The following is a 16,470-nucleotide window of genomic DNA, read 5'->3' on the forward strand; positions in this document are numbered from 1 at the left end:
CCCCAGCCAGCCCTCCCAGCCCTCTGTCTTCTGAAACCTGCTGTTAATTCCCGTTCCTCCGTTGAGGAAACTGAGTGACCGCAAGGTACTATTCCTAGCAGAAAATTGGCAGCACCATGGGGTCGAAGCCCAGGTTTCTCCTTTTCCCAGCTGCCAGCCAGGCTCTGAGTCCTATATCTCACTTGTTGGTCACTTGCTGTGTGCCAGGCCCCTACTTGGGCCCCCTTGCCACAGCCCCATGCAGCCTCATCAGAGAGGCTGCAGCTGGCCCAAGGTGGCACAGCCAGGGACCGGACAGGAGCCGGGCGGGCAGCATGTTCCCTGCTCACCTGCTGCCCTGTGGGTGTGACCAGAGCAAGGCACGTGGAGATTGGGGCTGGGGGGCCCGTGGCAGGGACCTTTGCATTCTCTTCTCCCCGTAACTGCTTCCCACCCCGACATCCTCTTTTGGCTTTGGAATTTGACCCCAGATCTATAAGAAGAGCCTGGCTCCTCCCTCTCCCTCACCTCCTACACCGCCTCCAGATTCTGCCACTTTTACAAATTTGCTTTATCTGTTCACTCTTTCCCTTCTCTCCATCCCCGTGGCTCCAGCCGCGGCCTCATCCTCTACCCCCGGACCCTTGGCGCAGTTCCTCCTTGACCTCCAGCAGTCCCCGCTCCAGTCCACTCAGAGGGGACCTTCACCCCGCAGAGCTGAAGCTGCCCCTCTGTTGTCACAGCCCGATGTGGGAGGAAGGAGGCCCCCGGGACCATTGCCACGGCCTCTGTAACACCTCGACATTCCCTCCTCCCGGCTTCCCTCCTGGACGTTCCGGAGCCCACCCTGTGCCCACCCTCTCACTTAGCCCCTACCCCCACACTCGCCTCCCTAGAGACACAGGGCTCCTTGCATCGGGTGCCAGCAGAGGAACTGCCGGTAGGGGGCGCTGGCTCGCTCCTTCCTGCAGGAAGTACTGAGGCTCGGAGGGGCCGGCGCTGTGGCAGGTCCTGAGGATGCAGCCGTGAACGCCCCGACAAAGCCCTCAGGAGCTCCCCTCGTAGCAGGAAGGCAGGCAAGGAACGCAGGAACAAATCACCAAGCATCAGGTGCTGGGTGGCCGTGACACGAGCTGTGAAGAAAAGGAAGTGCAAGGGATAGGGATGGTAGGGGAGCTCAAAGAAGACCTCCTGGAGGCGTCGTGGGAACGCAGAACCACCTTGACTGCAGGAAGAACAGCCCTGGCTGGCAAAGGCCTCTCAGGGGAACGGGCCTGGTGTGGATGAACCTGGTGGGAGGAACCTGGGTGGGAGGCGCCTGGTGGGTGGGAGGAGCCTGGGGGAGGCTGGCGTGGCTGCACGAGAAAGGACAGCCCCCCTCCAAGCAAGTCACCACCTCACCCCACCCCACTGCACCTCACCCCCACCCCGACTGTACCCCCACTGCACGGGCCGCCTGTTGGTCCTGCTGCCCAGTGGTCTGTGGTCCAGGAAACCCTTGAGCTGAGCCAAGCACCCCCAGTCTTGCTTCCTCATCAGCAGCTCCTAGGGGCCTCGACTGCCCTTTCCCTAAGGTTCTTCTACCTGGAAATATAGCAGCCTGACAATTCTTGGGGCTGTGGGGTTGCTTTTATTTTGAAAGCATTCAGGACATGGATTGGCTCAGAAAAGCACATGAGGGAAGTCTCATCCCTCCCTGACGCCAGCGCAGCCTGTCCCCTCCCCCTGAACCCAGGTCTCTCCCATAGGACCAGCTTCCAGGGACAGAAGGGCTCATCCTTCCCCGGCCTGGATCCCTCTCCACCCTCTGGGCTCCAGGCTCCACTTCTGCCCCAGTCCCTCGCAGTGGGAAAGTTCTTCTCTAGCTCTAACTTGCAGGCCTCTTGCTGCAATGGTAGTCAATTTCCTATCTTCCCTCTGGCCATCTGAATGTACCCCCCCACCCCCACCCCAAAAAATGAGTGCGCCTGACAGGAACGTTCCCTGCCTCCCATTTCTCCTCACCCCGCCTCCCCTGGGTCCCCGAGTTTCCGATCTGCCATCTGCCTGAATCCTCCCAGGCACAGTGCCCGAGATCTCTCGGAGCTGGGGCTGGGGAGGATGGCGAAGCCGGTGAGGACTCAGCTTCACGCCTCGAGCACCCGGGTCCTCCCAGCCTCTGCCTTCCCCTGGATCTCAGCTCCATCTCGGGGCCTCCTGCCCTCCTGCCCCTTTCATGCCTCCTTGTATGCCTTTGACTGTCTCCCTGTGACTCTGCCACTCTCTGCCCCTCATAATTCTCCTCTTTGGGGGCCTTCTGTGTCTGCACCTCTGGCTTGTTCCTTGCACCAGGTGAGGGAGGAGAACAGGTGTACCCTTGTGATGGGTCCTCTCCCGGGGCAGCTGGGGTGGGAGAGGCAACCGTGGTGACCTGGCCAAGTTCCAGGCCTGGGTTCCAATGCCGGCTGTGCTGCTTGAGGGCCGTGTAACCTTTGACAAGTGCCGCCCGCCTCTGAATCTGCTTCTGCACGTCAAATGGGCACAAAAACCATCCCTTCCTCCCAGGGTCGTGGGGAGAGGCCAGCAGCTTGAGGAGTGGACAGCATGGCACCCACATGTAATCAGTACTCCCCACCACTACTAGGGGTGCGTGGGGGCAGTGGGCAGTCCACGGAGCCTCCAGTAGCGGGGCGTGAAGCCATGATGGGGTGTCAGGCGTGTCATGTCCTGTGCAGTGCGGGTGACTGCAGGGGCTGAGGAAGGGTGGCTGTTCAACATGACTGTGGCCTTGCCTGCACCCTGCCCCCAACACAGAGGCAACCTCCATGGGAATTGTTGCTGTTGTCAGGCCAATCTTGGGGGTCTTTGGGGCCCCTGAACTCTAGCTAGGCTGACCTGGGAGGGCCACTTCCTAGCCGTGTGTTTCGCCTCCGGCAACTGACAGTACCTCTGTGTTTCAGCTTTCCTAGCTGTGAACTGGGTGTAATAGCAGCTCAGAGGACTGATGCACACCGTGGCAGCTAATGCAAGTAACGCTCTCAGAACAGTGCCCAGTCAGTGCCAGATGTGTGTTGGATGTTACCACTTTTAGTGGGGTCGTTATTCAGTGAGTTCACACAAGTCAGATGTGTGTGCCATGCCTGGCTTTGAGAATGTGTGCAGAAGAGATGAGGTTAGCCAGCATTCCTGTTATCCGGGTCAGAGGGCTCTATCTGGGGACAGGTGGGGCCAGGTGCCCCCTCAGTGTGCAGCTGTATCCAGGAGTGTAGCTCACACAGGTGGTATCTGAGGTTTGGGCAGAGTGGTAACTTTCCTGTGGGTGCACGGAGCTGCGCTGGGACCTCCTGTTTGGAACCTGAGACGTAGTATCTAGGACTTAGCCATCCGGGTTGTGCTGGGGCATGGATGGTGACCTGGGGCATGGAGGGTGACCCAGGACATTGGTGTCCAGCTGACAACAGCTGCATCACGGCCTGAGGTGTGCTTTCTCATCCAGGTACAGTGGCCCACACCTGTCATCCCAGCACTTTGGGAGGCCAAGGCAGGCGGATCACTGGAGGTCAGAAGTTCAAGACCAGCTTGGCCCACATGGTGAAACCCCAATTCTAACTAAAAATACAAAAATTAGCCGGACGTGGTGGCGAGCGCCTGTAGTCTCAGCTACTCGGGAGGCTGGGGCAGGAGAATTGCTTGAACCCAGGAAGTAGAGGTTGCAGTGAGCTGAGATTGTGCCACTGCACTCCAGCCTGGGCAACAGAGTGAGACTCTGTCTTGAAAAAAAAGGTGCTGCCTCTGCCAGCAGGCCTCCTGGGATGGAAGGGGACCTGGGGACCAAGGGCGTCCAGGGCTGGGAGCCTGCGTTGTGCAGTGCGGCCTGGCTCGGTGTGCAGAACCGAGAGTGCGGGTGTCTGTGTGTGAGCGTGGGGGGAAGTAGACTCCCAGTGGTGATCGGTACCCATCCATCCCTGAACCCAGTGTTTGTGAGCAACTGCCATGTGTCAGGCCCTGTTGTGGGTCCTGGGAACCAAAGAGTCACAAACTGGCTGCCCTCAGGAAACTTGCATTCAAGTGCACCGGCCCGTATAAAAGCTCAGATGCTGATAAATGTCACGGAGAAAAATGAAACAGAGAAGGTTCTGGAGAGGGATGGGGGTGCTGTCCGATGCAGGGTGGTCTGGACAGCCTCCCTGAGATGGTAGCGTTGGAGCACAGACCTGACAGAGAGCAAGGCAAGAGCCCTGTGGACAATTCAAGAAGAGCATTCCCGGCAGAGGGAAGAGCAGGTGCAAAGGCCCTGGGGCCGGGGTGTGCATGGCCTGGAAACAGCGAGTGAGCAGGGGGAGGAGGGAGGTGATGAGGTCAGAGAAGGAGCTGGGTGGAGAGTGGGAGCCTGAAAACTGCGGTGAAGTCCTCACCTCTGCTCTGAGTGGGAAGGGAGCCGTGGAAGGCTGTGGAGCAGAGGCAGAGAAGGGTCCATTGGGTGTTGACAGGATCCCTCTCGCTGCCCATGGGGCACACACAGGGAGTGGGGGTGAAGGTAGAAATGGGGAGGCTGGAGAGGAGGACACTGTAATCGTCCAAGAGGGAGATGGGAGCCAGGCCAGGGAAGTAGCCTGGGGGTGGGGAGAAAGATCCTTTGATTCTGGGGTCTGATTCCGCATATGTTGTGAAGACAGAACCCTTTACTGAGGATTTACTGATTTAATGCCCCCAGCGGCCCTAGGAGGCAGGGCAAATACTCTCCTTATCCCTGTTTCACAGTGGAGGGAACTGCAGCTTGGGAGAATGAAGCCACCGGCCTGAGGTTACAGGGGAAGTGGCAGCAGAGTCAGGACTCAAACCCAGGCCTCTCGGCGCTCACCAATGTGCCCCACCCTCAAGATGTGCTTTTTGTGGCCCATGGGTGTCCTGGGCCAGTGTCTGGCACATAGCAGGGACTGGGTAGACATTGGTTGGATGGACGGATGGAAGGATGGATGGATGGATGGATGGATGGATGGATGGATGGATGGATGCATGCGTGGATTGGCGGATGGATGGATAGACGGACGGATGGGTGGGTGGGTGGATGGATGGATGGATGGATGGGCGGATAGATGGGCGGATAAGTTGAGTGAATGAGTGTGGCTGCCCTGACGATTTTGCAGAAGTGTGTCAGGAGTCGGATGTCTGGATCTGGCTAAGGTCCAGGGAGAGGGGTGCCTCTGGTGGTGGGGGTCTTTGTGGCATGAAGAGGGGCTAGTCCTCAGTCGCAGGACAGGGGTGATGGTGCAGGTCGCAGGTTCCAGTGCTGGTATATCAGGTGTGGGGGTTGGAGTAAAGGCTGTGTGGCATGGTGGGGGTTTGAGGGAGTTCCTGGGGTACAGGGGCATCTGCAGGAAGACCCTGGGCAAGATTGTGTGCCTAGACCCGGTGGGGCATGTGATGCAGGAGGGGTGGTTTTAGCCGGCCATGGGGGTGGGGGGTCAGCGGTGGCCCAGCCTGGTTATACAGCCGACGAGGCTGTCTGTGTGCCACGAGGCTCCGGCTTGGCACGGCCCAACCACCCCCCTTTCTTGGGCAGCCCAGCCGGCAACCTTCCTCCCCCGCTTCCCCCGACCTTCCTCGGCTGCCTCCTCGGCTGCCCAGAACCAATGGGTTAATTAGATAACGGAGCCTTTGATTAGCGGGGGAGGGGGAGGCCTCCCCTCCGGCGGCACAGGGAAGGGAGGCTGAGGAGGAGGGAGGAGAGGCGCCCTCCCCGTTCAGAAGGAGAGAAAGAAGGAGGGAGGGGTGAGGAGGGAGGGAGCTGAGGCACAGCTTGGCTCTGCACTGCCGTGTGACTAGAAATTGTAATCGCAGAGAAAGAGAGAGACAGAGCCGGGGAGAAAGGGACCAAGACAGACGGACAGACAGACAACCTGACTGAGACAGGCTTGGGGCCGATGAGAGGGTGACAGGGACAGAGCAAGAGGGAGGAATAGATGGAGGAGAAGGAGAGAAGGGGCCTGGGGGTCCCGAGGGAGGCAAGATTGTGAGGGGGAGACTCAGGAGTGGGTTGAGGCCAAAGAAGGTGGACGGGTACCAGAGGCAGAGGGGGAGGACTGAGAGGGGCAGAGAGAGGGGAGAAGGGGGCTGGGGTCGGTGGGTGGAGAGAAAGGAGGCTGCGGTGGGGGGAGAGTCGAGGTAGAGGTGGGAGAGGGGGTGGAAGGAGACCGGAGGAGGCGAGTGGGGAGGGGAGGAGAGAACTGCTGCAGTGGCCAAAGTACAGCCTTCCCCCAGGGGTGGGAAGGGCGACAGACCAGTGGGGGGGGCGCGGGGAGACCCAAGAAGCCCCTGCGCCCCCCCCCAGCACGATCTCGACGGGAAGCCCTGGAGAACTGGGGAGTCAGAGACCCCGGCTGGCTGGAGGCATGTGGAGGGGGGGGCCTGGGTGCAGGGAGAGGCCCAGCAGAAGCCAAACCACCAGGGTGAGTGTCCCCCACTGTGGGGTTGGGGGGAGAAAAGGACGGGAGATGGCGGAGGGCGAGGGGGGGAAGGGGAGGGAGGCCGAGTCACTGCAGAAGCCGTGATGGGGGTGGGGGGATGCGGGCTGGCAGCGGGAGAGCTGGGGACAGATGCGGAGGTAGAGACAGCAGCGGCAGGCCTGGAGGCCGGGGTGGATGCTGTGGGCTCCCACAGGCCCTGCGGGTGCGCCCCCCCCCTCAAATCCAGGCCCTGTGCTTTGGGCCAGCCCCTTGGCTAAGAGGGTGTGGGCTGGATCATCGCCGGGGTCTTAAGGGGTGGGAGCCCCAGACCCAGGATAAGGACTGGGCATCGACCTCCCTGTTCACATTCAGGAAGATGAAAACCCTCACTGCACTCACACAGTCAGACACAGACGCACGGCCCCAGCCCTCCAGGAGAAAAATGAGCCCGGGTGCAGACACAGAACCAACCTCTCTCTCCTCTCTCTCTCTCTCTTTCTCTCCCCAGCCCCCTCTTCCCCCTCTCTCTGTCTCTCTGCCTCTGCTTCTGTCTCTGTCTCTCTCTGTCTCTCTATGTCTCTGTCTAGCCTTCGCTCTCACACACGCACTCAGATACACAGATGTATGCACACACATTTTTATCTGGGTTAAAATGGTCTTGGAAACTGCAGGAGGAGGGAGTGACTGTGTGTGTGCACGGCCGTGTGCCTGGGGGTGAGCCTGTGTCGGGGGGCCTGAGAGTCCACCGTGAGAGGGCGTGCCCATCACTGCTTAGTGCGTGAGTGGGTTGGTGTGCGTGTTTGTGTGACCTGCTCTCCTCCTGGTCTCTTGGGAACAATTTGGGGTTGGCCTGTGTTGGGGCAGAGCCTGCTGGTGTGGGTGTATTTGTGTGTACTCAGAGATGCTGCATGCAAAGGAGGGCTGGGAGCCAGAGGGTAGACCCAGGGACGAAGTACCCTCTCTGCGCCGTCCCAGCCTGCTCTGTGCCCTTGGACAGGCTGTTTTCCCTCGTAGTGCCTCAGTGTCCCCATCTGTAAATTGGGCATCCTAACAGCTTTCTCCTGTGGTCATTATGAGGCTTACATGAGCCGACCGGGACACAGTTTGCTGCATTGCAAGGGCTTACCCAGTGTTCCGGAGAGACTATTGTTACTGGTATCGTTGCTATTGCTGTGACTCGTCCATCCCCTTTCCCTCTCTGGTTCTAGGGAAATGGTGGGGCAGGACAGATTGGGGAGGTACAGCCTGACTTCTCAGAGGACCCAAATCCCCACTGTCTGCTTTCCTCCCAGAACCCAGGCAGAGTCCCTGGACCCCCTTCCCTTCCCCATCCCCTCACCGAGAACCGAGCTCGGTCCTGCGGCAGCAGCTGGCATGAGTCCCACCGGGCCTGTCTCTGCCTGGAGCACCCACAGTCTCTGGGCAAAGGAGGAGGTGCAGCTGGTGGCCTCTCGGCCTGTGTCGCCCCCTGCGAGGTCCCCAACCACCCTTACACACAAACTCCAGTCTCCTCCCTCCTCACCCTGCTGCCTCCCAGCCCTCCCTTCACCTGCCCACACCTGTCACCTCCACGGTTGCCTTGTCTGCCACCTTAGCCCTCTCCCCCTCAGGTTCTCCCATGAGTCTGACTTAAAACTCTGAAGCCACCGCGAGGGCCCCGCAGGGCCTGGACAGGGTGGGCAGTGACAGGAGGGTGTGCAGCGGAGGGTCTTTCGGTTCAGCTGAGGGTACAGGGGGTGGGGGAAATGCATCTCTTCGCTAACATCCCTGGGAGCGGGAGAGGGAGTGGGAGTGGAGGGGAGAGGAGGCTGGGACCCACCCCCCAGGGGACCACGCAGGTGGCGAGGGGACCACGCAGGTGGTGAGGGGACCGGGTGGGTGTTGGGATGAGAGCGAGGTCCTCGCCGCCTGGCTGGCTCTTCCCCCTTTCTGCCCCCTCGCCTTGTCTGTCTGTCTGTCTCTCTGTCACTCCTCTGATGTATCTACCTTTTTGAAATCGTGCAAAGAGCTGGGTTTTGAATCTGGACGACGTCCGCACTTACTGGCTGAGTGACCTTGGACGGGCATTTCCTCTCCCCTAGCTTCAGTTTTCCCTGCTGCAGAATGGGCGTAGAGTCTTGCCAGCATGGAGAGGATGAGCTAGTGTGGGGCGGGGCGGGCCACGCTTCCCTGTGTCTGCCCCAGCCTGCTGGGTGGGTCCATCGGCGGCTGTCGCCCTCCCTGCCCCTTTGGTTCTGGGCATGGGGCAGGGAGGCGGCGGTGGGGCTGCCTGGGTGTTGGCAAGCACCCAGGCCACGTGGGCTCCTGTCCCTCACTGAGCCTCTCCCCTCTGTCTTCCCCCACCCACAGCCCCCCAGCGTCCACGCGGAGCATGAACATTGAGGATGGCGCGTGCCCGCGGCTCCCCGTGCCCCCTGCTGCCGCCTGGTAGGATGTCCTGGCCCCACGGGGCATTGCTCTTCCTCTGGCTCTTCTCCCCACCCCTGGGGGCCGGTGGAGGTGGAGTGGCCGTGACGTCTGCCGCCGGAGGGGGCTCCCCACCGGCCACCTCCTGCCCAGCGGCCTGCTCCTGCAGCAACCAGGCCAGTCGGGTGATCTGCACACGGAGAGACCTGGCCGAGGTCCCAGCCAGCATCCCCGTCAACACACGGTACCTGAACCTGCAGGAGAACGGCATCCAGGTATGCGGGGCCAGCAGGTGGAGGGGGACCATGGAGGGGGGCACTGGGGAGACGTGCAGATGTAGCCCATCCCTTCTGGGCCTCCCCACACCGGCTCTTCCCTGTCTCCAGCACCCGTGGACTTGTGGGTCTGCATCCGATCACCTGGAGCCGGGCTCCCAAGGTGGAGCGGAAGCTCTCTGGGCTTTGGGACCACAGTGCTCCCTGTCTCGAAGCCACTGTGTTGGGGTCCAAGTGCAGGCCACCTGCCCAGCCCCCAGCACAGGACAGGCGGGTCGGCCTAGGCTGAGCCCTGGAGTCACTGGGGTGTGGAGAGCAACCCTTCCGTGCGGACCTCTGTGGCATCTGCACCACCTCACTCCCTCGTGGCCTTGGGAAGGTGGCAGCATGATTCTGAGCCTCAGTTTCTTCATCTGAAAAACGGGGACGATGCGAGCCCCTGTGCTGAGGCGTTGCTGTGAGGGCTGAGGGCTGTGGGTCTCGTACTTTAGCCTGTGTGCTGGCACCTGGCAAGTGGTCAGAGGACGGGAGGCGTTTCCATGGTCATTTGCCGGGCAGTGCAGGGTTTGCGTCCCCATTTCCTGGAGCTGGTGTGAGAATTGGAGAGCAGAGAGGCTGAGATCGCTCTGGTGCCTGGCGCCGTGGTGGCCTGTGACTGCTGCTCAGGATGGAGCAGCTGCCACTCAATTAATGATGACTCTGATTAGGATAGGCCGTAAGCGAGGGCTTGGGGGGACAGAGCTGTGCTATTAGAAAGCAGGGCTTCTCAGCCTCTGCCCTATTGACATTTGGGACCAAATCATCCTTTGGCAGGCAGGGTGAGGGGCTCTATCCTGTATGCTGTAGGATGTTTAGCAGCATTTCCGGCCACTAGATGCCAGTAGCACCCCACCCCCAGTTCCAAAAATGTCTCCAGGCATTGCCAGTGATTCCCGGGGGATCATTACCCCAGGTTGATTTGGTACAACTCCTGCCTCCAAGCAAGCCTCCTCCTGCCCCAGCCTGTAAAGCTGGGAGAGAAGAGGGCGCCCGTGCCAGAGGTCCCAGCTCCCCCAGATCTAACCTTCCAGATAGAAGGGCAGCTGCTCTTCTGACTGGTCCCTGGGAAGGGGTGGGAGGACTTGGCCGCTCCCATCTGACTATCCTGAGAGCCAGATTCGGGGAAAAAAGGGGACCTCTCAAGGGAGCAGTCTCTTCCTGGTGGCTGTGGGGCAAGGGCCAGCGAAGGGGTCCAGAAACATCAGGGGCCTTGTCACCACCCCCTGCTCTTGCAAGGCCTTGTCCCTCTGTCCACACCCACCTCCCACAGGCTCCCATGTCTGCCAGTTTGCTTTGAGTCTGCCCTGCATCTCCCTAGCTGCAGTCTCCACCAATCCGTCCATGTGTCCCTTGAGCAAGTGACATTCCGCACTATGCGGTCCCTATGCACCTGCCCCCAGCTTCCCTGCACTCTATCCTTCCCCTATTTATACACGTGACGTTCAACAGACACCAGCAGCACCGGCTCTGCGCCAAGCCCCGTCCTGGGTGGTGACCGAGCAAGGCAAAGCCCAGCCCTAGCCCCGGCAACTCACCTTCTAGTGGGGAAGAAACGAGGAGGAAAAGGAGCCAATGGATGGAACGGCACGCCAGGGAAACGCGCTTTAGAGAAACGGCCAGGGAGAGCGTGGAACGGGGAGGCACCCATGCCACTCACCAGCAGCCCCAGGCCATGGCAACACCCCCGTTGTAGAACCTGGACCCGTATCTCTTTGTGGCGGGGGGAGCTCAGTGAACAATTCAGTCCCACAAACATGTGCTGAGCGCCACCAGCGGATATATGTTCATTTATCATTTATGATTTATGATAAGTCACGCACAGGCCCGCTCCCTCCATATATCACGCACCTGGTAAAGCGCACACCGAAGTGGACGTTGTCAGAGAGTGAAAAACATCAGTAGGAATCCAGACACCTCCATTTCTCATTTCCCCCCCCAACCACCAGGGGTTCTCGCACCCCCTCCAGAGACGGGGATGGAGGGCGTGTTCGTCCAATCCACGAGAGTGGATGCTTGTGAGTGTTTGTCAGTGGGCTTGACCTCCCTCAGTGGACACATCCCAGACAGCAAGGGGCATGGACCACGTCGAGGGTAATCAGAGGCTATTTATTTATTTATTTATTTACTTTTTTTGAGACAGAGTCTCACTCTGTCTCGCAGGCTGGAGTGCAGTGGCGCAATGTTGGCCCATTGCAACCTCCACCTCCCGGGTTCAAGCGATTCTTCTGCCTCAGTCTCTTGAGTAGCTGTGATTACAGGCACCTGCCGCCACGCTCAGCTAATTTCTATATTTTAGCAGAGACGGGATTTCACCACGTTGGCCAGGCTGGTCTCGAACTCCTGACCTCAGGTGATCCACCCGCCTCGGCCTCCCAAAGTGCTGGGATTACAGGTATGAGCCACCGTGCCTGGCCCAGAGGCTCTTTAAAACGTAATAACTTTTAGCCCAGCGCGATGACTCATCCCTGTAATCCCAGCACTTTGGGAGACTGAGGCAGGTGGATTGCTCGAGCCCAGGAATTCGAGCCTCGCCTGAGCCACATGGCGAATCCCCATCTCCACTAAAAAACCAAAAATTAGCCAGGTATGGTGGCATGCGCCTGTGGTCCCAGCTACTCAGGAGGCTGAGGTGGGAGGATTGCTTGAGCCTAGGAGGCAGAGGTTGCAGTGAGCTGAGATTTCACCACTGCACTCCATCCCGGGCAACAGAGAGACCCTGTCTCAAAAAAAAAGTAATAACTTTTTAGTTATCCAAATAAAAAAGTGAAAAAAATCACCCTAGTTCCATCACCAGATATAAATAACTACTGTTTATATTTTGTTTTAATACCTTCCTGGCTCTTTCCCGTGTCTATGTAAATAGTTTCATTTTTAGGAACAGGGTCTCACTCTGTCACTCAGGCTGGAGGGCAGTGGGGCTATCACAGCTCGCTGCAGCCTCAACTTCCCTGGCTCAAGTGGTCCTCCTGCCTCAGCCTCCAGAGTAGCTGGGACTACCTTTTTTTTTTTGAGACGGAGTTTCACTCTTGTTACCCAGGCTGGAGTGCAATGGCACCATCTCGGCTCACTGCAACCACCACCTCCCGGGTTCAAGCGATTCTCCTGCCTCAGCCTTCTTGAGTAGCTGGGATTATAGGCATGTGCCACCACGCCCGGCTAATTTTGTATTTTTAGTAGAGACAGGGTTTCTCCATGTTGGTCAGGCTTGTCTCGAACTCCCGACCTCAGATAATCCACCTGCGTTAGACTCCCAAAGTGCTGGGATTACAGGCGTGAGCCACTGCGCCCGACTTTTTTCTTTTTTTTTTTTTTTTTTTTTTTCCTTTTTTGTGAAGACAGGGTCTCACTATGTTTCCCAGGCTGGTCTTGAACTCCTGGGCCCAAGCAATTCCCCCACCTTGGCCTCCCAAAGTGCTGGGATTACAGGTATAAACCACCTAACCCAGCCAGAAGTGTATTTTTAATTACTTATTACAGAATGAGTACAAATTAATTGAGAAAAACTAGAAAATATACCTAAGTAAAAACAGGAAGACAGAAGCCAACCACAAATCCACAGCCACGGGTAGCTCTCCTTTGCTTTGCTGTCTTTGGATTCAGACACCCTCCCAGCCCATGCGCAGTGTGTTGCACAATTGCTGCTGATTTGTAAATGGAGTTTTTGCCTTTTTCTTTTTTTTGAGGCAGAGTCTTTCTCTATTGCCCAAGCTGGGGTGCAATGGCATGATCTCAGCTCACTGCAACCTCCGCCTCCCAGGCGCAAGCAATTCTACCGCCTCAGCTTCCCGAGTAACTGGGATTACAGGCGTACACCACCACGCCTGGCTAATTTTTTGTATTTTAATAGAAACAGGGTTTCACCATGTTGGTCAGGCTGGTCTCGAACTCCTGACCTCAGGTGATCTGCCCGCCTTGGCCTCCCAAAGTGCTGGGATTACAGGCGCGAGCCACCACAACCCGGCCAGCATCCCTTTATTAACCAGGCTCTTCTTTTTTTTTTTTGAGATGGAGTCTGTTGCCCAGGCTGGAGTGCAGTGGTACGATCGTGGCTCACTGCAACCTCCGCCTTCTGGGTTTAAGTGATTCTCCTGCCTTAACCTCCCAAGTAGCTGAGACTACAGGTGCCCACCATGATGCCCGGCTACTTTTTGTACTTTCTAGTAGAGACGGGGTTTCACCATATTGACCCGGCTGGTCTCGAACTCCTGGCCTCAAGGGATCCACCCACCTCACCCTCCCAAAGTGCTGAGATTACAGGCGTGAGCCACCCCACCCGGCCTCCTTATTTACAGTTTCTGAGTTGATATGAACAACACCCGGGGGACATCCATTGCCTCATTCTTCCTAACGTTCTGGACTCTGCCCTTGGGATAAATTCCTAGAAGCGAAGTTTCTGGGTCTGAGGGATGATGACAGAAGCACCACCCTGTGAGTTCTATGTGGCTTCCTCATTTGAGTATACTCCTCCCTTACACACACATACACACACACGCACACACACGCACACACACACACATACCAGGGCCTGGCACTGAAGCATTGGTAGCGACAGGCTGAATTCTGGGGATTCGAGAGCCTCCCGTGTGGCCTGCCACCTTGGTTGTCATCTGTCCCCTGCTGTGCCGCCACCTGCATGAAGGCAGGGACTTTGCACTGTTCCCTGCCGGATCCCCAGCACCTAGGGCCGAGCCTAGCATGCAGGAGGTGCCCAGCAGCTGTTTGCCTGTAAATGGGAGGCCAGCTCCCGAGCTCCTGCCTAGATCCTTGGCAGCGGCCCTGCAGCCATCTGTCGGTGGGAGCCGACACGAATCCCTACAACGCCCTCCCGTGAGCTTGGCTCGGAGACTCCTGTCACCTGTTCTCGCCTGCCCCTGGCCTGGGCGCAGTGCGGGCAGCAAGAACCTTGTGGGGACTTTGAGGGACTCTAAGTCCACGGGGTGACAGTGCTGGCCTCTCTCTGGGAGGCTAGAATGTTGCCATTCATCTTTGGTGAGAGGGTTAAAATGTTCTTCTGCCACACGACAGGGACAGTAGGTAGTCCCCATAGTAAGACAGAGGATGTGATTTTTAAAAGATCATGGCCGGGCAGGGTGGTGGCTATGCCTATAATCCCAGTACTTTGGGAGGCTGAGGCAGGCAGATCACCTGAGGTTAGGAGTTCGAGACCAGCCTGGCCAACATGGTGAAACCCCATCTCTACTAAAAATACCAAAATTAGCCAGGCATGGTGGCACGTGCTTGTAGTCCCAGCTACTTGGGAGGCTGAGGAAGGAGAATGGCTTGAACCCGGGAGGTAGAGTCTGCAGTGAGCCGAGATCGTGCCAATGCACTCCAGCCTGAGTGACAGAGCTAGACTCCGTCTCAAAAAAAAAAAAAAAAAAAAAATCAGCAATCTTCTGAGGCCCTCCCCCGGCCCCACCACTGTTTTTTGAGATTGGTAGGGCCTGCAAGCCTGGAGTCTCCAGAAATGCCTTTTAAGGCAGAGGCCTGGAGACTGCCTTCCCCCAGCTCACATGCCCTGGACCCCTGGGAGAAGACCGGGTGCAGATCTGCTCCTCCATCTCCTCTGGGCCTGGGGGGCAGCTGCGCCACCTCGGCTGGGCCCAGCCTGTCCACTCCTTCCTCCTCAGTCAGGCACGTGGTCCTCACCGGACTGGCTCCTTCCTCTTTCCCTCCCTTTTATCCTCGTATCCCCGCCTTCCCCTCTCCCCACAGAAAGTCCTCCTAATATGTTTACTGTGGATTTTTTGCTTGTGTGTGTTCTTGCAAAATGGGTATTGTTGTTTTGTGTGCATGTATTCTTAATTTATGCAGAGGAAGCTGAGTTAAGAGCGCTGTCTTTGTCTCACTGTGTTCACTCGGCCTGTGTTTCTGAGAGTGGTTCACATTGCTGTGTGTGTCTACTCTGCTGCTGTCGCTGCTGCAGAATGGATGGGCACCCACCCCCATCCACCTGCCAAGTCCCCCACTGCTTCCTGATGAGACTGGACGTCCCGGAGGCTTCTAGCTGCCCCACCGCAAATCCTCCCTCAGGACCCCTCTGGGAGCTGCGTGATCATTTCTGTGGAATATATACCCAGAGGGAATTGCCAGGCCATAGGATATTCATGTACTTAATTTAACAAAGTACCGCTGAATCCACCCAAGGTTTTTAACGGGCAACCCTGGGGCCCTCCTGGGGCCCGCTATGAGGTTGTATGGCAAGTAAGTGTGGTTCCAGCTTAAGGAACAAACCAATCCATCCTATGGAAATTATTAGAGGGGCTTCAAAGAGTTGTGTTTAAGGATGGCCCGACTCCAACATTTAGAAGTAGCCTCAACTCCTGCTGAAAGGGACTGGTTACATCAGTGCTCCCCAGCTTTTTTGGCACCAGGGACTGGTTTCATGGAAGATAATTTTTCCATGGACTGGGGTGCCGAGGAGATGGTTTTAGCATTACATTTATGATGGTGCATTTTTTTTCTTTTCTTTTCTTTTTTTTTTTTTTTTTTTGAGACAGAGTCTTGCTTCGCTCTGTCACCAGGCTGGAGTGCAGTGTGGTACAATCTTGGCTCACTGCAACCTCCGCCTACCAGATTCAAGCAATTCTCCTGCCTCAGCCTCCCGAGTAGCTGGGATTACAGACACACACCACCATGCCCGGCTAATTTATTTTATTTTATTTTTTGAGACGGAGCCTCGCATTTTCACCCAGGCTGGAGTGCGGTAGCGCGATCTCGGCTCACTGCAAGCTTCGCCTCTCAGGTTCACGCCATTCTCCTGTCTCAGCCTCCCAAGTAACTGGGACTACAGGCGCCCGCCACCACGCCCGGCTAATTTTTTTGTATTTTTAGTAGAGACGGGGTTTCACCGTGTTAGCCAGGATGGTCTTGATCTCCTGACTTCATGATCCGCCTACCTCGGCCTCCCAAAGTGCTGGGATTAGAGGCATCAGCCACCATGCCCGGCCTATGCCCAGCTAATTTTTGTATTTTTAGTAGAGATGGGGTTTCACCATGTTGGCCAGGATGGTCTCGATCTCCTGACCTCATGATCTGCCCACCTCGGCCTCCCAATGTGCTGGGATTACAGGCATGAGCCACTGTGCCTGGCTGGTGCACTTTATTTCTATTATTATTATTACATAGTAATATATAATAAAATAATTATACTACTCACTATAACTTAGAATCAGTGGGACCCTGAGCTTGTTTTCCTGCAGCTAGATGGTCCCATCTGGGGGTGATGGGAGACAGTGATGGATCATCAGGCATTAGATTCTCATAAGGAACAAGCAACCTAAATCCCTTGCCTGCACAGTTCACAATAGGGTTCACGCTCCTATGAGAATCTAATGCTGGCCGAG

At 57.3% G+C, this 16,470-nt stretch overlaps 1 protein-coding gene across 2 annotated transcripts in view; it reads left to right on the plus strand.

Annotated features, from left to right (window-relative positions):
• Positions 1-952: 952 nt before the first annotated feature.
• The window catches only part of LRRC4B (leucine rich repeat containing 4B), a 43,557-nt gene continuing 28,039 nt past the window's right edge, over positions 953-16,470 (plus strand). The window contains exons 1-2 of one of the 2 annotated variants that reach the window (XM_017882217.1): positions 953-1,256; positions 8,754-9,085. In XM_017882217.1, the coding sequence (XP_017737706.1) occupies positions 8,789-9,085 (297 nt within the window). In that variant the 5' untranslated portion in view covers positions 953-1,256; positions 8,754-8,788. Of the gene's footprint in view, positions 1,257-6,143; positions 6,408-8,753; positions 9,086-16,470 lie in introns of those variants that run through there. The other variant, XM_017882216.1, reaches the window with a different exon arrangement.

The sequence above is a fragment of the Rhinopithecus bieti genome, unplaced genomic scaffold (assembly GCF_001698545.2).
Source record: "Rhinopithecus bieti isolate Rb0 unplaced genomic scaffold, ASM169854v2 scaffold_12070, whole genome shotgun sequence".
Classification (NCBI taxonomy): domain Eukaryota; kingdom Metazoa; phylum Chordata; class Mammalia; order Primates; family Cercopithecidae; genus Rhinopithecus; species Rhinopithecus bieti.